General features: G+C 49.5%; 1 protein-coding gene across 2 annotated transcripts in view; it reads right to left on the reverse strand.

Moving 5' to 3' along the window:
* Positions 1–1,221: 1,221 nt before the first annotated feature.
* Positions 1,222–25,349, reverse strand: part of EBPL (EBP like) — a 37,917-nt gene continuing 13,789 nt past the window's right edge. The window contains exons 2-5 of one of the 2 annotated variants that reach the window (XM_070048893.1): positions 13,360–13,535; positions 9,725–9,794; positions 3,980–4,118; positions 1,222–1,908 (exon numbers count right to left, since the gene is read on the reverse strand). In XM_070048893.1, coding sequence (XP_069904994.1) covers positions 1,668–1,908; positions 3,980–4,118; positions 9,725–9,794; positions 13,360–13,535 — 626 coding nt within the window. In that variant the 3' untranslated portion in view covers positions 1,222–1,667. The remainder of the gene's footprint in view (positions 1,909–3,979; positions 4,119–9,724; positions 9,795–13,359; positions 13,536–25,349) is intronic. The other variant, XM_008273855.3, reaches the window with a different exon arrangement.

The raw sequence follows: 25,349 nt of genomic DNA on the forward strand, positions 1-25,349 counted from the left end.
CTCACCTAAGCTGCCAGATGGCTCTCCCGAGAGAGGTGCCACCCAGAGGTCCACCCCAGGGACCCTTCATTCCCGCTGCTTCAACCACAGCTGCCTCTCAGTACCCAAGAAGATGAACACTTGGGGTGCTAACGCCAAAGCCCTCACATTTCCTGATCTCATCGGCACAAAACTAGGATATAAAAAAAAAAAAAAAAAAAAGCCATGTTTGAAAATGGTCTCTGTGTTTCAGCCTCCCGATCTCTCAAGTAACTCTGAAAAGTGAAACCAACTCGGCATCCAGGCCCGACCTCTGCAGGGGTAAAATGGGACAGAGGCTGCACTGTCCAAGTCCCAGGATCCACCACCACGTCCCAAGTGCCCGGTGAACATGCCGGACGTGCTTCCGGGCAGGAACGCTTCTGTGAGTTGAGTCTCGCGAGAAAGGCAGGTGTGGGAAAGTTGGCGCGAGGACCTGCTCCCACAGGGTCAGCTGCACCTCCTGACATCTCCCGTCTCCCTCCTGCTACAGGGCCAGTGCCAGCTGTGCTCCACGTCTCCGCGTAGGATGTTAGGACATATGCTTTGTATACAGGCTGAGTAGCCCTTATGTGAAATGCTTGGGACCACAAGTGTCCCGAATATCAGATTTTTTTTTTTTAAATTTTGGAATATAAGATTCTTTATAAACTCATGGAGAACATAACCCAAAGAAAACGTGCATTTTCTATGAAGTAAAGACCCCCTATATTGTGGACACATAATCAGATCTTTTGAGGATGGAATCTACATCTAAATATGAAGTTCATTTATTTGCATTCATGCCTTACCCACTTAGCTGGAAGGCAATTGTATACACTACTTTTACGAATTTTATGCATAAAATAAAGTTTACGTCCATTGAAGCATCAGAGGCCAAGTGTGGAATGTCCCATTTGTGGTGTTAGGTGGTGCTCAAAAAATGCTGGGGTTTGGCTTTCAGCCAAGAGATGCTCAGCCTGAATTACCTCTGTGGTCACTGCTGTGTCTCACTCTTGCTTTCCCTGCACTCCTGCTGCCTGATCCCCTCTGTAAGCAATGCGCTCTGTTTCTGCAGGGTGTCTCAAGTCTTGTTCCCTGAAGAAAAATCAGTCATCTGTCTGGGTTGGGCCCCAAGGTTAACCTAGAAGGAGCTGCCCACTCACAAGTTCCTCCTACTACAGCTTTGTGTTGGTTTCACAAATCTGAAAAAGCAAAATAGGAAAACAGAGGCATTCTTTTTATTTCCGGTTTTACACAAATTGTCCAAAAGGACTCCTGAGTGCGTTAAAGGAGGAAGGAACAACATGTTATTTGGAATAAAAAAATTACTATAACACACTGTGCGGTATTCTAGGATAATAGGTTTCATTAATAGGGAACAATTAAAACCAGCCATAAAAATGTATATTTAAACATGTTATGAGTACAAATTAAAATTCACTCTCTTTTCCCTAGAGTGCAATTTGATTAAAAAGTGAAAACAGAAGCAAACAACAAAAATTTGCCACCTTATAAATAACCTGGAACAGGTCATTCAGGCATAAGAATATTAAAAAAATAAAAGAAAGAAAGTGAAGACTGGAATGTGTCGTGATGCTTCAGCCAAACCAAAAGGTCGGACCCACTCTGGCTCATACAGCAGTGCGACCAGGTTTACGACTGTGAAGTCACCGAACCTTTTTCCTTACGTTGGCTCCTCGGTGATGCATCCTCTTGAGCTCCACCCACGACTGCCACAGTAACAGGCCTGGGATGAGAACCCACACACCATTAAAGAACACCAGATAGACCCAAAAGTAGAGCCAGTGGCTGGTGTTGAGGTTGGGGCTCCCAAGCAGCCAGTCTGGGAAGAAGGTCATCCAGCCGCCGTACAGCTCACACACGCACAGGGCGATCTGCACGAAGTGCCTGCGAGGGAGAAAGACGCAACGTGTGAGAGGCAGGCGCGCCGCCCGAGCAGTCACGCATCCTCCGCAAAGGCCTCGCCGCAGAAAACCTCTCTGAAGCTGGAACTGGGGTAGCAGAAGTCAAGGAAAGCAAGACTAGGGGCCGGCACTGCGGCATAGTGAGAAGAGCCCCCGCCTGCAGTGCCAGCATCCCATGTGGGTGCCGGTTCGAGTCTCAGCTGCTCCACTTCCGATCCAGCTCTCTGCTATGGCCTGGAAAAGCAGTAGAAGATGGTCCAAGTGCTTGGGCCCCTGCACCCACGTGGGAGACCTGGAAGAAGCTCCTGGCTCCTGGCTTTGGATTGGCACAGCTACGGCTGTTGCGGCCAAATGGGGAGTGAACCATCTGATGGAAGACCTCTCTCTCTCCCTCTCTCTCTCTCTCTCTCTCTCTGCCTCTCCTCTCAGTGTGTAACTCTGACTTTGAAATAAATAAATAAATAAATCTTAAAAAAAAAAAAAAAAGTAATAACCTTTCCCTCAAGAGTCTTGTGAAGATTAAATTAGTTCTACAGATAACGGGCTGGACACTGAGCCCAGCACGCCGTGAGCACCCGATGCTGCCAACGCTGCAGATTTGTGAAACCACCAGAACAGGGGCACACAGAGTGAGTCTGCAGCCACACTCGGCGGTAGGGGTGGAGGATGCTGCCACAACCTGCTCTGGAAGCATGCCTTACTGATCTCACATGTCTAACTCAGTGATATAAGACAGTTGATTTTGTACAACGAGATAACAGGTGTTTCCAGAGTGATCTGGGGACGATGGATGGAAACAATACTCTTCCTGGCTTCCAAAATACTGGCGGCCACTCAGTCAACACAGGTGACACTGCTCCTGCCTCTACAGTGACCAGGGCAGGAAGAGTCACATTCATATATGTGTACATATAAAATTAGAGGAGAGGGAGAGAAAGCAAGGGAGAGAGGGAGAAAGCGCTCCTATCTACTGGTTCATTCCCAAATGCCCACAATAGCTAGGGCTGCGCCAGGCTGGAGCCAGCCGCCAGGAACTCAACCCAGGTCTCACACATGGGTGGCAGTAATAAATAAATAATAAGGATGAATAACAATACTCAAGTTATCACCTCGGAGTTCCAGGGTCTGCAATCTGCAGGCAGCTGGGATTCGGAGCTGGAAACGAATATCGAACCCAGGCACTCTGACACAGGACATGGGGATCTTTTTTTTTTTTTTTTTTTTTTTTTTACAGGCAGAGTTAGACAGTGAAAGAGAGAGAGAAAGGTCTTCCTTTTGTTGGTTCACCCCTCTAATGGTCACTGCGGCCGGCATGCCACACTGATCTGAAGCCAGGAGCCAGGTGCTTCCTCCTGGTCTCCCATGCAGGTGCAGGGCCCAAGGACTTGGGATATCCTCCACTTGCACTCCCAGGCCACAGGAGAGAGCTGGACTGGAAGAGGAGCAACCAGGACAGAACCAGCGCTCCAACCGGGACTAGAACCCGGGGTGCCCGCGCTCCAGGGGGAGGATTAGCCAAGTGAGCCATGCCGCCAGCCTAGACATGGGAATCTCAACTGGCAATTTTACTGCTAGACCAAATGTTTACTTTGTATTTTTCTTTGGTTTTGAGTGGTCCAAAATTACCCTGGTGGGTGGGCCAGCATTGTGGAGTGGCACATTTGCTCTGCTTCCAATCCAGCTCCCTGACAATGTGCCTGGAAAAGCAGTGGAAGATGACCCAAGTGTTTGGTCCCCTGCCACCCATGTGGGAGACCTGGATGGCGTTCCTGGCTCCTGGCTTCAGCCTGGCCCAGCCCTAGGCATTGCAGCCGTCTGGGGAGTGAACCAGCAGAAGGAAGAGCTCCTGTCTCTACCCCTCTCTAACTCTGCCTTTCAAAACACAACAACAAACAAAACAGCATTATCCTGGATGACCCTTCTTTAATATCAAACAATTTTAATTTCTCCTCTACTTCGTATCTAACAAATGGGGCACAACCTACTCCACATGTCACTTAGGCACCGGGCCAGCTCCTGTTTCCCCTCTCTTCGGCAGGATAGAGGGTACTTACCGATAATACTTCTCCCGGACTATGGCATAGATGAGGAGCAATGCCAGACCCCCATCCAGCACAACCGTCAGAATTTCCAAAGACACAATGGTTGGGTCAAAATAAAGCCATCTCTTATCAGCTTTGCCATATTCTTTCCCTACAGACGAGATAAATGTGTTACTCAAGGGCAATCGTTTTTAAGACAGTTAATGGAAATGATCTTTTCTCCTTTAAGGAGGAGACAGAATAATTGCCACTCTCTCTCCATTTTTCATCACCTTGGTGGAAGGTGACAGAGCCCTGGTAGACACACATTTCCCACCTGACACAAGTAAGAAGCAGTATCGGTACTATGGAATGTTTGCAAACTCATTCACAGTTTCCAAAGTCTTTCACACATGTGCCCCAGCCCTGCCCTTTTCAATAGCAGAATTCTAAGTGAATACAACACAGTCAGACTTGGCAAAGACAATCTAGAAACATCATCTTGATAACTATATCACAATTCCTCCAAATTTCAATAGGCAGTCTGTAAGTAAAGCTGTGATTTGGGGAAACTGTGATTAAGGAAATGTTTATTTAAAAACATGTTGATTAACAATTGAAGAGACAATCATTAAGACACCCACAGCCCATGTCCAGCACCTCTTTGTTCAATTTGACTCCAGTCTCTTGCTAATGCAGGCCCTGGGCGGTAGAGATACCGGCTCAAGTGTTCCTGGCACTCATGTGGGAGACCGGGATTGAGTTCTAGGTTCCTGGCTCTGGCCCTGGCCCTGGCCCAGCCCCAGCTGCTGTGGGCATTTGGGGAGTGAGCCAGCAGATCGGACTGCACTCCTTAGAGCTTGCTCTGAGTCTCAAATAAATAAATCAACAAAAAGATGTAAAAGAGTAGGTGAAGAGACAGTGAGAAGAGAGAGGGAGATAAAGCCTGGAGTTTAGAATGAACCTAACATGGACCGAGGGGGGCATTTCCACCTGCTGCAGGGACAGAGGGCTCAGCAACGGCCACCACACAAAGCCTCACTGGTGCTGAATGGGGAGCAAGCATGCCCCACACATTCTTTCCAGACCCATGATCAGAATGGCTCTTCTAGGGACCGGCGCTGTGGCATAGCGAGTAAAGCCACCGCCTGCAGTGCTGGCATCCCTTATGGACGTTGGTTCAAGACCCGACTGCTCTACTTCTGATCCAGCTCTCTGCTATGGCCTGGGAAAGCAGCAGAAGATGGCCCAAATCCTTGGGCCCCTGCACCTGTGTGGGAGACCTGGAAGAAGCTCCTGTCTCCTGGCTTTGGATTGGCCCAACTTTGGCCGTTGCGTCCAACTGGGAGTGAACCAGTGGATGGAAGAGCTCTCTCTCCTCTCTCTCCTGCCTTTCCTCCTCTCTCTGTGTGACTCTTTCAAATAAATAAAATAAATCTTAAAAAAAAAAAGGTTCTTCTAGAAAGTTCTATACATCAGAAAGTTGTTTTTAGAGATGGACAGGTGGTCTTGTACTGCAAAAGCCATTCTTTGATCTTCTGTACATAATGATCTTTTTAGCTTATGAAAGCGATACACACTGGCCCTAAGATCTCACGCTGAAAGTGGAAGTTGGGGTCGGGGGAGACCATCCTCAGGTGATTCTGAGGCAGTACTGGTCGGAAAGGAGCTCTGGTCAGAGCAGACAGAGTGTGGACAGCTCTGTCCTCCTAATGGCCAGAGAGAGGTACCCTCGGACCGGCAACAAGAATTCACTGCTCAGTGAGGTGACGTCCAGGCTGCAGGCAGGCAAGGTTCAGAGAGAGGTCAGACGCACATGGCTGGCCACTTGGGGCCATCCTGCCTGTCCTTAGCTGTCTGCCGCGCGCCCAAATCCCTGTACTAACTGCAAAACAGCGAAACACTGAGAGGAGTTTTCCCCACTTTTTTTTTTTTTTAAGATTTATTTATTTTACTTGAAAGAGTTAGAGAGAGGCAGAGGCAGAGAGGGAGAGAGGTCTTCCATCTGGAGCTGTGCCGATCTGAAGCTGGGAGCCAGGAGCTTCCTCTGGGTCTCCCACGTGGGTGCAGGGCTCAAGCACTTGGGCCATCTTCTACTGCTTTCCCAGGCCATAGCAGAGAGCTGGATTGGAAGTGGAGCAACTGGGACTTGAACTGATGCCCATATGGGATGCTGGCACTGCAGGCAGCGGCTTTACCTGCTACACCACAGAGCTGCACCCCTGCACACACACACACACACACACACATTTAATTAGACACACACCAGGTGCCAGCCACAGCACTAGCACTTAAGTAAAATGCCAGAGGGATTAGTGAGTGTTTAGACAGTTCTCAAAAATGCCACCATTCCTTCCTTCATTCATTAATTCAACAAATCCTTCTGCACCATACAGAAGGCTCTATGGCTCACACTCTGATGAGGTCAAATCCAGTAAGAGATGGCTGGAGAACATGGGGATATGGAGGAAGTTCCACTGGACTCCAACCAGGCAGATCAGGGAAGACTTCCTGGAGGAAGAGTTTTGGTTACTTCTACTTTACCCTGTTGGTGAGGGATGAATTCCAGCCTGGGGGTTACAGAGATGGTCAAATGCATACTTGACCCTGCACAGATGACATGCACAGCCAGGGGAGGAGGACCCTGTACCAGGCAGGGCCACACAGGGGTTGCACCTGGGGATGGAGGAACAACCAGGGGCCCTGGAGGCAAGTGTGGGAGTTAACAGCAAGAGAGGTGAGCCCTGTTCCTGCAAGAGGGGGGTACTGGCCTGTGTGATACCTCGGGCTACCAGCAAGCTGACACCCACTTCCCAGGGGTATGCAGGCACTACCGGGCCCCTGGGATCATCACAGGGGGCTGTGGCTCAGGGGCACTGTCCAATAAACAGAGTGGTCAGGGGGACTTGCACTTGGCGACTGGAGACCCCCCCCCCCCCAGATTGTACCAGATGTCAAGGCACAAAGCAATAGTGAATCTCAGTTTCAGGCCTCACACTCAGGAGGTGATTGTGAAGTGGGTGAAGGATCAGGGCGTTTGCAAAGGCCCGGGCTGCCGACTCAGTGCTTCTGACACTGCAGACGGCTCAGCCAAGCTACAGGACGGCACGGCAGCAGGGGCGCCAGGATGGTGCTGGCCAGAGAGGCGGGATGGCCGGGAAAGGCGCCTGCTCTCGGAGTCCCGGCAGCTCCTCCCCTCCACTGCTGAACCTTGGTCGTGTCTTCATTTGAACAGAGAGAGACAGAGAGAGACAGAGAGAGAGAGAGAGAGAGAACCTTCCACCCACAAGTTCACTCTCCAAATATCCCCAACAGCCAGGGTTGGGCCAGGCCAAAGCCAGGTGCCAGGAAGTCCAGGCAGGTCTCACGGGTGGGTGGCAAGAACCTTAGCACTTGGGCCATCACTCACAGCTTTCCCAGCTGCATCAGCAGGAAGCTGGATTAGAAGCGGAGCAGCCAGGACTCAGACTAACACTCCCATCTGGGATGTGGGCATCAGGCAGTGGCTTAACCCGCTGCACCATGAGGCCTGCCCCGCACCACGAGGCCTGCCCCGCCCCACGTCTTTGCTTGCTGAACATCTAGACAAGCAGGGGCTGGGTGGGAGGCTTACAAAGCTGGGTGCTGTGACGGTGTCCCTGGGTTTGTGCAGGTTGAGGTGGACAGGGAAACAATGCAAAACACGGGCCGGAGGAGCCCCTGCTGTGGAGAGTGCAGCCTGCGAGAGGATGAGGGTCTTCAGCTGGCTTCCAGCCGCCTTCCATCCCAGGGAAGCCAAGCGCAGGCCCTGCCCTGCCCTGCCCCGGGTCGTCGGGGTCTCCCAGGTGGTTTTGTGCACCCTGAGTCTGAGAAGCACTACTAACATGGCGGCAGTTACCAGACTGTTCCTGTCATGAAAACACAGTCAGCCCTGCCTATCATGGGGCCCACGTCCAGGGGCTGTGCGTCTGCAGATGAAACCAACAGCAGACGGAAAACACCTGGTGGAAAAACCCCACACCTCTACTGAACAGACTCTTCCTCCTGGTCATTATCCCCTAAACACTGTGCACTACAGCCTAAGGAGTATCTAGACAGAATTTGCATTGCACGGGGTATCATAAATAATCCAGAGATGATTCCACACCTCCGGGAGGCTGTGTGTAGGGTCTATGCAACACTGACATTTTTCACATTTTTCACTGGAGCTTCCTGGATCTGGGCAGCCACAGGGACTAGAACAATCCTGGTGGACACCCAGGCATGAAAAGGTGGTGAGTGTGAAGACGACGATAAAGACCTGTCCGACCTTCACGTTTCGGAGCCAGATCCAGGTTCTCCACTTGCTCTGAAGCCAGCCAGGGTGGGAGCAGGGGCACGGGTGCTGACAGGGGAGCAGCGGGACACTCAACGTGGGGCGTGAAGTCTCGGGCTGGGCGCTCCCTCCCCAGCCACACAGATGCTACCCTGCACGCTGCCTGCCTGAGCGCCACCCAGGCCCAGGCACTGACACAGCTGGCCACGGCAGCTCCGACCTTCCGAGGGACCACTGTCTGGGGCTCAGGTATCAAAGAGGACCCATGTTTTGCTTTGAGAAGCTCTTGCTGGGGCCAACTAAACTGTCCAGAAGCTTCCCAGTGCCAGTGATGAACAGAGTCCCCACACTGATGGCAGCGAGGGCACAGGATTTCAGGGTCACAGGAGAAATGAGATAAACCACGCAGAGGTCTGGATGCAAACCCTGAAAGCAGTTATGCTGAGCAAGGCGCTTTTCCTATGGCAGCAGGGCACGCTGCTCCCAGCTCATTTAGCACGCAGTTGGCAGTCCACCCCGACTGAGTGTTGACTGACAGCACGGAGACAGGGAGAGACTAGTTAATAGCTCTGCAGGGCAGTAACAGCTCCGGAAATTACCAAAAAGACTGCAGACAGATGAGCACAATGCGAGAAGGTTGATGAAGAAAACACCCTCTCTCCCTCCCCAGTTTAAATGCTTCATCTGCACTCAGTACAACCATTTTAAAAAACATTTTATTCATTCATTCATTCATTCATTCATTCATTCATTATTTGAAAGGCAGAGAGAGAGAGAGAGAGAGGAGGAGGAAGGGAGGGAGAGAGACACAGAGAGATATTCTATCTGCTGCTTCAGTCTCCAAGAATCCTTAATAGCCAGAGCTGGGCCAGGCCAAAACCAGGAGCCATGAACTCCATCTGGGCCTCCCATGTCAGCAGCAGGAACCCAAGTTCTTGGGCCATCACCTGCTACCTCCCAGGCGCATTATCACAGAAAGGTGGATCGGAAGTGGAGGTGTGGGACTCAATCCCAGGCACCCTGAGTAGGGGTGTGGGGGTCCCAAGTGGCAGCTTAACTCCCTGTGCCACTAGGCCTGTCCCTATTTTTTTTTTTTTTTTTACATTTTAAAAATATACCACTCTATTGAGATGTCATTTACACACCATGCAAACTCACCAGTTTGAAGGATGGGTTTCACTACATCCACAGGTCTGAATCAGCACAATCTAATTTTAGAACATTTCATTGCCCTCCCAACTTCAGAAGCCTGGACCCATCAGCAGCTGCTCCTCATTCCCCCCCCAACACTCCCACCCCAGCCCTAGGCAACCACTAATCTATTTACCTGTGTCTGCAGATTCACATAAATGCAACCCTCCAGTATGTGATACAGGCATTCTTCTTCTTCTTTTTTTTTTTGGTCAGGCATTCATTTAACTGACAGTCATACTTGCAATCAATCTCTTTCAACACTTCAAATGCAAACATTCTTCTTTACTTACATAAAGATGCAATCAAGCCATCAGAATCTGCAACATTTCCTACCAAAGAGAAGTAGACAAAAGGGCCTTCCTAGAGAGAAGAAGACATGCTCTGGGTTAGCATCACAACCACAGGATGGCACTGCAGACACGCAGACACTCCGCACGGCACGGCAGCACCCCAGGGCCTGCTCCCGGCAGGACCACCCCGCCCCACCCGCAGGGTGTGGTCCCCAGCCTGGCTACATGGACCTTGGAAATGGATATGCTCTAAGCCAGTGTACATAACCATCATATTTTCAATAATTGGCATCCTAAAATCAGAGATGTATTCTTTTTCTCCCTATTGTCGAAAGATACTTATCAGGCACCTAGCTGAGCCCAATACTGTGTGTTTTTAAATTACTCCTGACTGTACATATTTATGGGGTATATGTGATACATGGGTGGGGAACCCTTTTTCTGCCAAGGCCATCTGGATATTTACAACATCGTTTGTGGGCCTCACAATACTAGCAACTTAAAAATTAGCCTGCTGTCAACTTCGGAATTTAGAGTCCTTCCTGCGGTTGCCTTGGCGGGGACAAATGATTTTGCTGGCCCCATACAGCCTGCGGGCTGGCCATTCCCCACCCCTTCTGCGTACACAATGATCAATCAGGGCAGTCAGCATTTCTCCTCTCCTTAAACATGCAAAAGATGTTTTGCTTAATCTGTAATAATTCTACACATTTGAAAAATATTTATTTTAGGGGCCGGTGCTGCAGCGCAGTGGGTTAACGCCCTGGTCTGAAGTGCCGGCATCCCATATGGGTGCTGGTTCGAGACCCAGCTGCTCCACTTACCATCTGGCTCTCTGCTATGGGCTGGGAAAGCAGTAAAGATGGCCCAAGTCCTTGGTGCCCTGCATCCATGTGGGAGACCTGGAAGAAGCTCCTGGCTCCTGGCTTTGGATTGGCGCAACTCTGGCCAATGCGGCCAAATGGGGAGTGAACCATCAGATGGAAGACCTCTCTCTCTCTCTGCCTCTCCTCTCTCTGTGTAACTCTGACTTTCAAATAAAATAAATAAATCTTTTTTTTTTTTTAAAGGTAGAGTGACAGGGAGAGAAGAGGAGGCTGAGATCTTCCATCTGGTAGTATTCCCATTTGTGAGGTACAATGTGGTAATTCTTTTCTTGTTTGTTCATTTAATTTGTCATGCAGGAAAAGACAGAGACAAATAGACAGACATATATATAGAAAGAGCTCTCATCCACTATTCCCTCCTCAAATACCCACAACAGCCAGAGCTGGGCCAGGAAGAAGCCAGCAGCCAGAAACTCAGAAACTCAATCTGGGCCTCCTACATTGGTGGCAAGGGCTCAAGCTGAGACACCACCTGCTGCCTCCCAGGGGATACATGAGCAGGCAGCTGGAACAGGCAGTGGAGCTGGAACCCGGACCTGGATATGGGATGCAGGCACCTTGAGCACCAAGCCTAATGCCCACCCGCCTCTCCAGCTCTGGATCGCTGTTACCCTTCCGGCAGCACACTGCTCCCTTCACCAGGCTGCCTCTTGGTGCCCTCCCAAACTCAAAGTCTTCCTACTCTCATGCTTCTAAAGTTCCTGTTTTCATAGGAGGGCTGCTTAAGACTTAGTCATGCAGGTGCAGACAGAACACAGTGGAAAACTGCAAGGCACGCAACCTGGGCATGCGCACAGGGAAAACCCAACCTACAGACTCAAAAACACCAGCATGACTGGAGTCTGAAGGCAGGAGCCCCCTGAGAAGCCAGGGCTCCGCTGCCCAGGAGACCCGGTGCTGGAGCCCATCCTACTAAACCTGGCTCCGAAGGGGCTGCATCGAGCCCCTCCAATCAGAACCTGCCTCGCCGGCGTCCCACCTGCAAGCGTTTCCTGCCTAACACACACAACTTGCCCAGACACCTGACCCCACCTCCTGCCTCCCTTCCTGGTCAGCCACACAAAGCTTTCCTATCCCCAAAGAGCGATGTCCAAGATTGATCGTTGAGGACTGGGCCGAGAACCGCCTCATTCACTAAATCTTTGCTATACGTTCCTTAAATGTGTACCTGCAGGAAACTGAAAATCTCAGCGCACTCCCTCATCAGTGCTGTGCAGTGCGCAGACTTCTAGGGAACCAGGAGAGATGAGAGCCCCTCGGGCCCCCTCCCTCTCCTGTCCAGGTGCGGCTCTCAGCCTCTGTCCACTTAGCCCGTGGTTGAGATGGATCACACTTGCACGCTTGTTCTGTAAACACATCCGTCTTCCCCATTCTGTCTCTAAGTGGATTCTAAAGCTGACACACCAATCAACAGCACTGGCAACACTGATTATGGAAACACAGCTCACTGCCCAGGGCCACAATTCCCTTCTCTACGGAGCCAGTATTTCAACTCCTAACACTTAAGGGAGAAGGTTTCAAATAGAATATTATTTCTTCCATGAATTTCTCAAAACCAAGCTGTATTTTAGTTTGTTTCATATTTGAGCCATTTTTTTTATCAGAATTTTTGTTTATCCTAGAGTTTACAAATGTCTATTTTTTCCTGACAGAAGAGATCTGACTCACGAATATCTCTTAGTTTCTTTCCATTTTCTCTCTAAACAGAGTTTCAAGGGCCAGTGCTGTAACACATTGGGTAAAGCCGCTGCCTGAGATGTCAGCATCCCGTAGCAGCTCCGATTCATGTCTTTGCTGCTCCACTTCTGATCTAGCACCCCGCTAATGGCCGGGGAAAGCAGTGGAAGGTGGCCTAGGTGTTTGGGCCCCTGCTACCCAAGGGGGAGACCTGGATGAAGCTCCTGGCTCCTGGCTTTGGCTTAGCCTAATCTTGGTTGGCCATTGGGGAGTGAACCAGTGGATGGAAAATCTTTCTCTTTTTTCAAATAAATAAATAAATCTTAAAAAAAAAGTTTTCAAGCTGGATTTTTAAAAATTTTCGCTAGCGCCGCGGCTCAATAGCTAATCCTCTGCCTGTGGCACCGGCACCCTGGGTTCTAGTCCCAGTCGGGGCACCGGATTCTGTCCTGGTTGCTCCTCTTCCAGTCCAGCTCTCTGCTGTGGCCTGGGAGTGCAGTGGAGGAAGGCCCAGGTCCTTTGGCCCTGCACCCGCATGGGAAACCAGGAGAAGCACCTGGCTCCAGGCTTCGAATCAACGTGTTGCGCCGGCTGCAGTGGCCATTGCGGGGTGAACCAAAGGAAAAGGAAGACCTTTCTCTGTCTCTCTCTCACTGTCCATTCTGCCTGTCAAAAAAATTTTTTTTCTTGACATTCTTGGAAAATGTGGTTTATCTAAGCATATATAAAAATTATATCCCGAGGTTGGTGTTGTGGCGTAATGAGTTAAGTCACGCCTGCAATGCCAGCATCGCATAAGGGTCTTTAGGTCCCTATACCCACCTGGAAGACCTGGATGAAGCTCCTGGCTCCTGGCTTTGGACTGGCCCAGCCCCAACCATTGCGGCTATTTGGGGAGTGAACCAGCGGATGGAAGACCTCTCTTATCTCTCCCTTTCTCTCTGTAACTCTGCCTTTCAAATAAACAAAATAAAAAATATTTTAAAAACATTATATCCTTTAAGAGTTTTTAAAAAATTATGAGACAGATAGCTATGTTTTTACACAAATAGGAACTCCCAGTCCACTTACTGTGCAACACTTTAGTCTCACCAGCCAATTTTTTATTTTTAGCATATCCATAGTGGAAAATCTATACCACTTCCTTGGCTTGGTCTGGGAACTTTCTGGACAAAGCGCATCCACTGGGCTGCCAGTTAAGGCAATGGGACAGGGTTGAGTCTGATCCTTCCGAGGCCTCAGGACATCTGCGTACAGAAGAAAGAGTCCCTGAGATTAGATGGTAGATCTCATCCTAAAACTAGATCCAACTTCCGCTAGCAACCTCTCCAACATGACCAAATAGCAAAACATGTGTTGTGACATGGGGCTGAGGACTTTCCCTCAGAAGCAACTCCAAGGGTAAGAACAAGATGGGGACCTGGAAACTGGGGACACGCAGGGACCTACACGTCTGTTACAAAGTCGTCTCCTATCTCCACCTGCTGAAGCTCTGCTTAGTTCTCAAATCCCAGATCACATCTATCCTCCCTCCTTCTTTAAGATTTATTTTATGTGAAAGGGAGAGTGACAGAAAGGGAGGGAGAAGGGGATAAGAGAGGTAGGACACAGATTTTCCATCCACTGGTTCACTCCCCAGAGGGCTGTAATGGCCAGGGCTGGACTAGGCCAAGGCCAGGAGCCAGAACTCCACCCAGGTCTTCCACATGGGTGACAGGGGCCAAAGCCTTTGGACCATCTTCTGCTGCTTTCCCAGGTGCATCAGCAGAGGGTTGGATGAGACCAGCGCTCAGATACAGGATGCCAACATCGCTAAGCTGCTATGCTACAACACCAGCTCCAAATCCCCCTTCTTCCAAGGAAACTTCCCAGAGCTGGTAGTGAGGAACAATTTCTCACTCTCATGTAACTCCCACATTGTAAAGCTGTGTTTCTGCAATCACCGGTTGTCTGCTGGTGATGGTTTTCCAGCTCCCACTGGGGCGTGCGTCTCTGGGACCTGGAATATTGCCATCTCTACCTTGGGATCCTCTGAGTCTGTTGACCCTGAACTGACAACTGAACATAATGCATTGGTTTAAAAGACGGCTGCCCTGATGAAGTATTTAGAATGCACTATGAGTTTATTACATTAATGTCCTAAATGTAAAGGCAGAGTGTGTGTGTGTGTGCGCGCGCGCAGTGTAATGACTATATCTATGCCTTCAAACGCTGACAGATCAGATGACATCGCCTCCAAAAAGAATGATTTCACTTCCTCCTCCCTGCCCCCAACAGCCCATTCCCACAGGCACAGTCTGTCTTTTCTGTTTTCCAAATGGCTGATGACTACATGTTTACTAAAAGATTAAGAGATAAAAAACAGGAAACAAGAGGGGCATGTAAAATAAGAGAGTTAAGGGAAAAAAAAATCTCAGACCATCCAATTAGAAAATGGATAAGTGAAATGACAAGACATTTCATCAAACAGGATATACAGATGGCAAATAAACACACGAAAATATGCTCGATGCCATTAACCACCAGGGAAATGCAAACTGAAACCACAGTGAGATACTACCACGGGACTATCAAAGTAGCTAAAATAAAAAGTACTGGCAACACCAAATGCTGGCGAGGATTTGGAGAAACTGGACCACTCACGCTGCTGGTGGTCAAAGTGGCACGGCCACCCTGGAAACTAAAATTCAGCAGTTTCTTCTAAAGCTAACTCTGCAGGGACCATATGATTCAGAAACCGGCCACTGGAGTGCTTATATTTTGAAAACATCAAAACTCAGGTTCACATGAAAACATGTCCACAAATGACCATGGCAACTTGACTGGTCACAGCCAAACACTGGAATGTCCTTTGTGGAAACAAAAGTAAAGATGGCTGCACTTCGGCCAAGAGGGTTACAGCTGCTCTGAGCCTCAGAGGTCACATCTGACAGGGACTGCACCTGCCTCACAGATACAACTCCCTCAATCTGTAATGTCCGGATTGTAAATTAGACAGACTGCAAGTCCTAACCATGGGACTTCTGATGACCAGCTGCTCACCGACACCCCGTCCCACCCCACCCCCAGCAACCGGTCCTGTATGGCAGAGCGCACACCAACCCGAACTCAGAACAGCCCATGTCACTGAAAGGGCCAATCAAAAATGCCTCAGAACAAGATGCTTCATTTCACCCCACTGCCCCCCTCCTTTTTTTTGACAGGCAGAGTTAGTAAGAGAGAGAGAGAGAGACAGAGAGAAAGGTCTTCCTTTTTCCATTGGTTCACCCCTCAATGGCCGCTACGGCTGGTGCACTGCGGCTGGCACGCCGCACTGATCCAAAGCCAGGAGCCAGGTGCTTCTCCTGGTTCCCATGAGGGTGCAGAGCCCAAATACTTGGGCCATCCTTCACTGTCCTCCCGGGCCACAGCAGAGAGCTGGACTGGAAGAGGGGCAACTGGGACAGAATCCGGCACCCCAACTGGGACTAGAACCCTGTGTGCCAGCACCGCAGGTGGAAGATTAGCCAAGTGAGCCGGCAGCGCCAGTCCCCCTTTCTTCTTTAAAAACAAAAACCGGGCTGGCGCCGCGGCTCACTAGGCTAATCCTCCGCCTTGCGGCACTGGCACACCGGGTTCTAGTCCCGGTCAGGGTGCCGGATTCTGTCCCGGTTGCCCTTCTTCCAGGCCAGCTTTCTGCTGTGGCCAGGGAGTGCAGTGGAGGATGGCCCAAGTGCTTGGGTCCTGCACCCCATGGGAGACCAGGAGAAGTACCTGGCTCCTGCCATCGGATCAGTGTGGTGCACCGGCCACAGCGCGCCAGTCGCGGCGGCCTTTGGAGGGTGAACCAACGGCAAAAGGAAGACCTTTCTCTCTGTCTCTCTCTCTCACTGTCCACTCTGCCTGTCAAAAAAAAAAAAAAAAAAAAAAGAGAGAGAGAGAAAACAAAAACCAAGTCCTTCTTCCCTTCAACAGAACACTTGTTTGGTTTCTAACTGAATCTGTGTTTCTTGAGTGGCAAATTTATTTTGTATCTGAATAGAAACTGTTTTTAAATTTAATTTTGTTTATACTTTTTTCTTTAAAGGCAGAGTTAGAGAGAGGGAGAGAAAAGAGACCTTCCATCTACTGGTCTACTCCCCCAAATGGCCGCAATGGGCCAAGCTGAGCCCAGGCTGAAGCCAGGAGCTTCTCCAGGTCTCCCACATGCGTGCAGGGGCCCAAGAACTTGGCCATCTTCCACTGACTTCCCAGGTGCATTAGCAGGGAGCTGGATTGGAAGTGGAGCAGACGGGACTCCACTGGGATGTGGGCAACACATGTGGAGGCTGCAGCGCCATCCCCTTGGTTTACACCTTCAATGGGTGAATGAATGGTTAAAAAACAAGCCTATGTATACCCTGGACTACTCAGCCATGACAAAGAACCAGCTATGGATACACTGGACAACTCAGATGCATCTCCATGGAACTGAGCTGGGAGACAAAGCTAACCCCCAAGGAGACCGTGATACATATTGGCTTGAAATGATACATTTTAGAAACGAAGGACATATGCCAGGGTCAGTAGCAAGGAGTGTGTGTTGGGGGAGCCTGAGTGTAGTTAACAGAAGGAGAAGCACCAGGGATCCTTGTGGTACTTGAATGGTGTGGTATCCTTTTACAAACCTAAACAAAAGCTCACAGAAGGCACTTCTGCATTTGTGCAGGTGCACGTAGGCGTACACACAGGTAAAACCGGAAAGCCTGAATCCAGAGATCAGTGGCGGTCTCAGTGTCCACATTCCAGCTGTGCCTACTGCAGTGCTGTATAGTGCTCCTGAAACCACCTACAATAAAGACATCTGCTCCCCGACCCCGGAATCGTTGTCTTTGCTGTCTGTTGAAGGTCCCTGATACAACCAGATAGCCGTGGCTGCAGCCAGCTCTGTAACCCGAGCTGCACAGATAGATCAGTGGAACCCGGAAGTTCCCTGGGGTTCATGTTGGAGGTCCAGAGGCAATCCTAGAACATGCGCACTACGCAGAGGGGCAGGATCTGTTAACCGCGTGCTCTTGGGGATCTTTTCTGCCCCTTCCCTCCACACCCTCTTGTTCTGTCTCCTAGTTGCCTTCAAGGCACGCCAACTAACTGCAGTAAACTCCCAAACCCGCCCTCAATGGGGACGCTGATTCTGGTTTTGATGTTATTTGCCCCTTGTGATCAGAGTAAACATTTCCTTTTCAGCAGAGGAACTCTGCTTTTATTACAACAGCGGTGTGTGCGTGAGTGGGCCAGCCGTCGGGGAACCTGGGCAAAGCCTACAGGAAACTATTACTTCTGGGGCCGGCACCGTGGCTCACTAGGCTAATCCTCCACCTGTGGCGCCGGATTCTGTCCCGGTTGCCCCTCTTCCAGTCCAGCTCTCTGCTGTGGCCCGGGAAGGCAGTGGAGGATGGCCCATGTGCTTGGGCGCCTGCACCCGCATGGGAGACCAGGAGGAACTACCTGGCTTCTGGCTTTGGATCGGCGCAACTCCAAATGTAGCGGCCATTTGGGGGGTGAACCAATGGAAGGAAGACCTTTCTCTCTCTCTCTCTCAAAAAAAAAAAAAAAAAAAAAAAAAAAAGAAAAAAGAAACTGTATTACTTCTGACAACTGCATGCAAGCTTATTATTATCTCAAAACACAAAATTAAAAAACCAAAAACCAGGTAGAGAAAGACATGGGCGAAAGAACGAAAGAATAATAACATTACTAATTAAATGACACTTTCTTTTTTTAATAGCAATTTCCAGGACTTTTCTTCTTTGTTTAGAGTAGGCAGGCCTCTGGCCTCGGAAAGCTCATTATCTAGGTGGACAATTTCACAAAGGTTGGAGGAGGATGAGCGAGTTGGGGCAGTGAGGGGAGGCTTCCGAGGGAGGCAGGCGGTGAGCTGGGCCTCGGTGGGCAGTGGAGAGGGAGGACGGGCAGGGAGGCAGGGCGGTGGGCGACCTGGCAGTCGGGGCTCCGCGCTGCCCAGCACTGGCCGGGACTCAACAGCATTAAGCATCATGCAACCACCACCACGTCTACCTCGGGAAGCGCCCATCCTGCCAAACCAAAATCCTGTACCCACTAAACAGTAATTCCCCACCCCTCACCCGGCCCCTGGCAACCACTGTTTCACTTTCTCTGAATTTCACTACTCTAGTACCCCCCATAGCTGGAAGTCACACAGTGTCTTTCTGCCTCTAGCTTGTTTCACTTAGCACGGCGTCCTCAATGTCCACCCAAATGGGAACGTGTGTCAGAGCATCTCTCCTTTTTAAAGGCTAATATTCCACTGCATGCATATAAACGTATCCCTCTACATGCGTGGGCAACTGGTCCCAGGATCCTCCCATGGACCCTCCAGGACCCTCAAGTCTGCACAAAGCATTTGCATATAATCTATGCATATCGTCTCCTGTATTTTAATCATTTCTAGATTACTTATCATACTTAATACAATCTAAATTTTATGTAAATAGTTGCTGAGCTATATTTTTGTTTGAATGTTTTATTTATTTGAAATGCAGAGTTAGAGAGAGGGAGGGACGTATACAGAGGTATCTTCCATCCCCTGACTCACTCTCCAAAAGACTGCAACTGCTGGAGCTGGCCAGGCTGACGCCAGAAGCTTCATCTAGGTCTCCCACTTGGGTACCAAGGGCCCAAACATTTGGGTCACCTTCCACTGCTTTTCCCAGGCCATTAGCGGGGAGCTAGATTAGAAGTGGAGCAGCCGGGACATGAATCAGCGCCCATATGAGATGCTGGAGTCGCATGCAGTGGCTTTACCCACTATGCCACAACACCAACCCCAGCTAAGCTCTATTTTTTAAGGAATAACAAACAAACAAAAAAAGTCGGTACATGTTCAACAGATACAGGTTTTTTTATATATATACTTTCAACCCACGGTTGGCTGAATCCTCGGATTTGTAATTCACAGATATTTCATATTCACAGATGACAACTGTATCACATTTTGTTTATTCTTCTGTCAATGGACATTTTGGTTGTCCCCATCTTTTTTGTGACTAACACTGCCATGAATACTGGTGTGCAAGTATCTCAGGTTTCAATTCTTTTGTGTGTCCATGCAAAAGTAGGATTTCTGGCTCACAGGGTAATTCTATGATCAGTGTTCTGAGGACCAGCCATACGGTCTTTCACAGCAGCTGTCATCATTCTGCATTCCCACCAGCAATGCACCAGGGTTCCAATTTCCATATCCTCGTTCAGCACTTACTATTTTCCTTTGTTGTTGCTGTTTTTTATAATCGTCATCTTAGTGGTTGTGAATTGGATCTCATTATGGTTGTCATTTGCATTTCTCTAATGACTAGTGATGTTGAGCCTCTTTCATGTACTTATTAACCATCTGTTTATCTTTTTTTTTTTTTTTTTGGAGAAACATCTATTCAAATCTTCTGCTCATCTTTGAAGTTCTTGGTTATTTATTTTTTAGATTTACTTATTTATTTGAAAGGCAGTTTTAGACAGAGAGAGAGAGATATCTTTAGTTTGTTGGTTCACGCCCCAAATGGCTGCAACAGCCAGAGCTGGACCAAGCTGAAGCCAGGAGACTGGAGCTCCATCTGGGTCTCCCACATGGGTGCAGGGGCCCAAAGACTTGGGCCATCTTCTACTGCTTTCCCAGGTACAGCAACAGGGAGTTGGATAGGAAGTGGGGCAGCCAGGATTGACACTGGCACTCATATGGGATGCTGGCGTGGCAGGCACTCACTGCACCACAACTCCCATCTTTGTGGTTTTGTTGTTGTTAAAATGCAAACGTTTTTAAACAGGGCTCTCAGTCCTTGGTACTTGAAGGAGGCGGGCCAGACTGGCCCAAGGGCAAGATCAACTGCTCATTCTGGTGAAGTCCAAGCACTTACTGAAGCACAGCAGGGGTCACTGTCACAAGAACCCATGGACAGGATCTGTGACGCCATCACGGCAGACAGGGGTCTGCAGTGAATCTTCAACGCCTACTCTGTTGTCACTGGAAAACCTATTTGAACTTTAAAAGCCCAGGGAAGCCTTCCCTCTTGGCAGGGGTGGGAGGTGGAGGGTGCCTCTAAACCTGGACAGCAGACTCGCTCACCCACTGAGCAGACTGTGTGACAGCAGCCTCTCTCTGGCTACTTCTGACCAGCGGTACAGCTCCTTGCAGGCAGGTGCACATGCTGATCACACACAACGAACACCAGCTCCGTGGATGGCGAGCGCTCACAGGCAGCCCAGGCTGATTCTGGTGCCTTGCAAAGGCCCTTGTCTGCAGCATGCACCACATGGAACAAATGCCCTCCCGTGGCAGGAGCGACAGGGCTGTCGCAGACACGGGGCAGGTCTGCTGGGGCAGTGCACACCAGCATCACTGAGCAGCAGGCCATGGTTCTCTTGGGTGCTGCTGTGGCTCCTCCCCTTTCTAAATGGGAAAATGGATTTGGGTAGTTTTTCTTCCGTCTCCTCACAGGGCCTGATAATAAAGCTCTGCTTCTCAGAAGACCCTCAGGCTGGTCACTGTTTCTCTTCTGGTCACAGCAAGCAGGTGGGCCTGTTGCTTGACAACAAAACCAGGGTTCTAGGTGCCATCTCCAGGGCATTCTGGGATTCTGAGTCTGGCCTGTTCTACCTTAAAGGAACTCACCAGGAGAAATGTCAATCTACAGCCGACACAGGCCTACTACTACATGCCACACTGTCCACAGCTCCCAGGCAGTATCGGCTCAATGCAGGGCTCAACCAAGGCCGTGCAGGGTGCAGAGGCCCAGTCAGAATGAGGCCAACTACCAGCCTCCTGCAGCTGCTTTGGGCGCTTCTGAACCAAGTGTATTCCAACCACACAGAGACCTGGGCTCCAGACCACAGGAAATCCTGATCTGTTTGATCAGGAGAACTGGAGAGGATGGAGACAAACATAGCGTCCTCCATCAGCTCATTCTTCTAGTAAACGAACTGCAGAGTGCTTTTCTCTCTTGAAATTACTCTGGCTGTGGAGCATAATGCTTATATTAACTTGCAGAATCAACAGGGGAGTTACCAGTGCTACACGTCTTTAACCAATAATGCATGATGGTCAAGATGCAGCCATCTGTGACTAAAATTCAAGTCTGAGCTCAACAAGCACCCTGAGGTGCCAAGGATCAGATGAGTGGGGCTTGGTAGGCAGCAGAGGGTGGTAAGTAGGATGCTGCCATCACCGCAGAGCTTGAAGCGAGTTAGGCTCCAGGTGTGGTGCTGGACAGCAAAACAGCTCCCCTCGAGGTCATATCCCTGGAGTCAACCAACCTCAGACTGAAAATACCGTTAGGCCTACGAAGGTTGTGTCTGTGCTCAGCACATTCAGACTCTTCCCCCTTCTTATCAACAATAACAGCACGACAATTTACATAGCACTTACATTGTATTAGGTGCTACAAGGAAATCCAAGATGATTGAAAGTGCACAGAAGGACAGGAGGCTCTGTGCGAACATTTTGCCACTTTACATTGACTTGGGCATCATGGAGTTTGGTGTCAGCAGGGGCTGCCGGAACCAAGCCCCTGCGGATTCAGAGGGATGACTGCAACAGTGTTTTTTACAGTCATGGCCACTTTCACCTCTCTGGCACTTCGCTACCAAACAACCTGGTGTTTCAGTTGTCAGCACTGCTCTCTCTACCACCCGGTGACGTGAGCCTCAGTAAACCAGAGGGCAAACCTGCCCATCTTCTGTAGCCTCGCCTGCCAGGGAGAACATACTGGAATAGCAATGGTACCCAGCTTCCAGGGGCTGAGTGCCTGGCCCTAGACAGACAGACAGACAGACAGACAGACACTCTCTCTCTCTCTCTTTCTGCTATAAACCAGGGCTGGAGGATTTCAACCTGCTGGGAGGTGGCGACACCCTTCAATTGTCAAAGCATTTCCTGATGGGAGCCAACGGGAATTTTCATGTTGGAATCTGGCAGCTGAATACTGAGGGTGCAGATGCACAATTGCACACAAGGGGTGAACAGGAAGGAGAGCCAACGGTCATGACTGACAAAGAAAGAGCTCTCCTGAGTCATACTCCCTCTCCAGATTACATGTGCCCTTTCGGTAAATGACTGGGCACCAAAATACCAGCCCTGGCATCCTCCTGGGTCTGGGATTGTCATCTCCAGACAACAGACCATTTCTCCTCCCCTGGCCCAGATCTGTGGTCCCCACAACGCCCAGCACATTGGCATTCCAGCATGCTTTTTGTTACTCTCCTGCTATTCCTTCCAGTGTTAACTTTATCTCACTGTACAAAAAGGTACAACACTGGGGCTGGGGCTGTGGCATACCAGGTTAAGCTTCCGCTTGTGGTGCCAGCATCCCGTACGGGTGCCAGTTCAAGTCCTGGCTGTTCCACTTCCAATCCAGCTCCCTGATGATGCCCTGGAAAACAGTGGAAGATGGTCCAAGTGCTTGGGCCCCTGCAACCGTGTGGGAGACCTGGAAGAAGCTCCTGGCTTCAGATCGGCTCAGCTCTGGCTGTTGTGGCCATTTGGGGAGTGAACCAGCAGATGGAAGACCTCCCTCTCTCTCCCTCTCTCTCTCTCTCTAACTCTTCCTCTTAAATAAATAAATACTTTTTAAAAAAAAAAAAGTCAGAAAAAGAAAAGGTACAAAGTTAGGGATAAAAGCTCCTGACTCCCAACCTCACTCCCTAGAAACAATCATCATTCCGTTCCGTGGGAGACTAAGAAACTTCACGTCTGTGCTATTAGTTAGAGTTAAAATACTTGCTCTCTGCTGTTAGTCTTTCTACTGTTAACCCAGAGGGTGATGAAGAAAATTCCCTAATATTTATTTAGTTAAAAAATGTTGAAGTTGCATACCAGGAAATTTGATTTTAAAAATACAGGAATGTTCCTTTTAGATGCTCTAAGACATGACTGGACTAAACCCATATAATTGAGGCGCTAACAAAATCAGCTTAATAATGAAAATATCACGGTAAATTAACAAAAGCCAGTCTCATGTCCACTCTGGACACCCTGATATGGGTCACAGATGTCTTAACAGGGGGTCTTAACTGCTTGGCTGAACACCCACGCCAAGATGTGATTTCAACAACATACTTGATACACTGCAAGAAACCTACAAGTCAGAACTCAGATCAAAGAAACGTTCAAGCGTTCCAGATACTGCTATTCATAAGTAAATGACTGATTTATAAAGCACGATCCATTTACTCATGGCAATCCCAAAAACGTCGCAGAAAAAAGGCTTTACATATAAATAAAGAACAGGAGTTGAGGCTGAGTTTGTATCTGAGTGTGTTTGTGAGGTGTTTAGGTGTGTTTGAATGAAGACTCAGAGAAAACACGGCAACGTGCGTGACTGAGAGAAGGAAGCGGGGCAGGTCGTGCGTCCTGTGAATGCTGATTACCATTTTCAGCTCTGACTCACAATCTCAGCCTAATGAGGCCAGACTTTTCCACGTCATAGCAACAGCACACGTCATTGCTTCCGGAAAGATCCACAGCAGCAGCCTCCCACGGCCGTGGATGACGAGGCCTCAGAGACTTCAGAAATGTACACTGCCAGCCGCTGGTCCGTTCAGGAGATGACGACTGTCATGTGGCGGAACTTGTCCCAACAGATGGATGTCAGTAACTGTCACTGTGGACCGTGCTGGCTCCTTCAGAACTGCAGTCTGTCATTCCCACGACATGGCGGCTTAGAGACGAGTTTAGTAGTCGAAAACATCTCTCTCAGGGGCTGGCACTGTGACACACACGGTTAAGCTGCTGCCTGCAATGCTGGCATCCCATAGGTGCTGGTTTGTGTCCCAGCTGCTCCACTCCAGGTCCAGCTCCCTGGGAAAAGCAGCAGGAGATGGCCCAAGTGCTTGAGCCTCTGCCATCCACTTGGGAGACTGGAAGAAGCTCCTGGCTTCAGCCTGGCCCAGCTCTGGTCATTGTGGCCATCTGGGGAGTGAACCAGTGGATGGAAGGCCTCTCTCTCTGTAACTCTGGCTTTCAAATAAACAAATAAATCTTAAAAAAAAAGAAAGAAAGAAAGAAAGAAAGAAAGAAAGAAAGAAAGAAAGAAAGAAAGAAAGAAAGAAAGAAAAGCAAAACATCTCTCTCCTCTTAAGAATACATTCTTTGGGGGGCAGGTGTTCAGCATAGAGGTTAAACCACCAGTCAGGACACCCACATTGCAGTCCATAGGTTTAATTCCCAGTCCCAGCTCCTGATTCCAGCTTCCCATAATGTGATCTCTTGGAGGCCACAGGGATAAATAACGTAGGTAACGGGAGTCCTGCTACCCACTGGTTGAGTTCTCGGCTCCGGACTTCAACCTGGCCTAGCCCCACCATTGTGGGCATTTGGGGGAGTGAACCAGTGAATGGCAGGTCTTTCTCTCTCTTAAGAAAAAAAAAAGGAAAGAAAAGAAAAGAAAGAGAAAACAAAACAGAACAGGGCCAGTGTTGCGGGCCAAGTGAATGCATGAGATGCCGGCATCCCATACTGGAGCAGCAGTTCGAGTCCTGGCAGCTCCCCTTCTGATCCAGCTCCCTCTTAGTATAACTGGGAAGGCAGCAGAAGATGGTCCAAGTAACTGGACCCCTGCCACCCATGCAGGAGACCTGGATGGAGTTCACGCTTCCTAGCTTTGACCTGGCCCAGCCCCAGCCATTACAGCCATTTCAGGGAGTGAATCAGTGGATCAAAGTTCTCTCTCTCTCTCTCTCTCTCTCTCTCTCTGCATTTTCAACAAATCTTTGCTTTGTTTTCAGAAAGCATACCCCTTCTGCTGAGAGAGTTGTTGCTTTTCAGATCAAAGATTAGAAGGCAAAGTTCCAAGGATCATTTTAACTGGACGTGTGCATTATCACTTTAATAAACAAGGATATAATGAAAATGGAAAACTCATCCAGGGCAGGCATTCGGCCCAGAGGTTAAGTTCCCAGTTAGGACACTGCAGCCCATGTTGGAGTGCCTGGGGTTGAGTCCCTGCTCTGCCCTTGAGCACAGCGTCCTGTTGAGGAGCATCCCGGGGGGCAGCAGTGTTGGCTCAAGTACTTGGGCCCCTACCACCCACAGGGGA

Source organism: Oryctolagus cuniculus, chromosome 9, assembly GCF_964237555.1.
Source record: "Oryctolagus cuniculus chromosome 9, mOryCun1.1, whole genome shotgun sequence".
NCBI classification, from domain to species: domain Eukaryota; kingdom Metazoa; phylum Chordata; class Mammalia; order Lagomorpha; family Leporidae; genus Oryctolagus; species Oryctolagus cuniculus.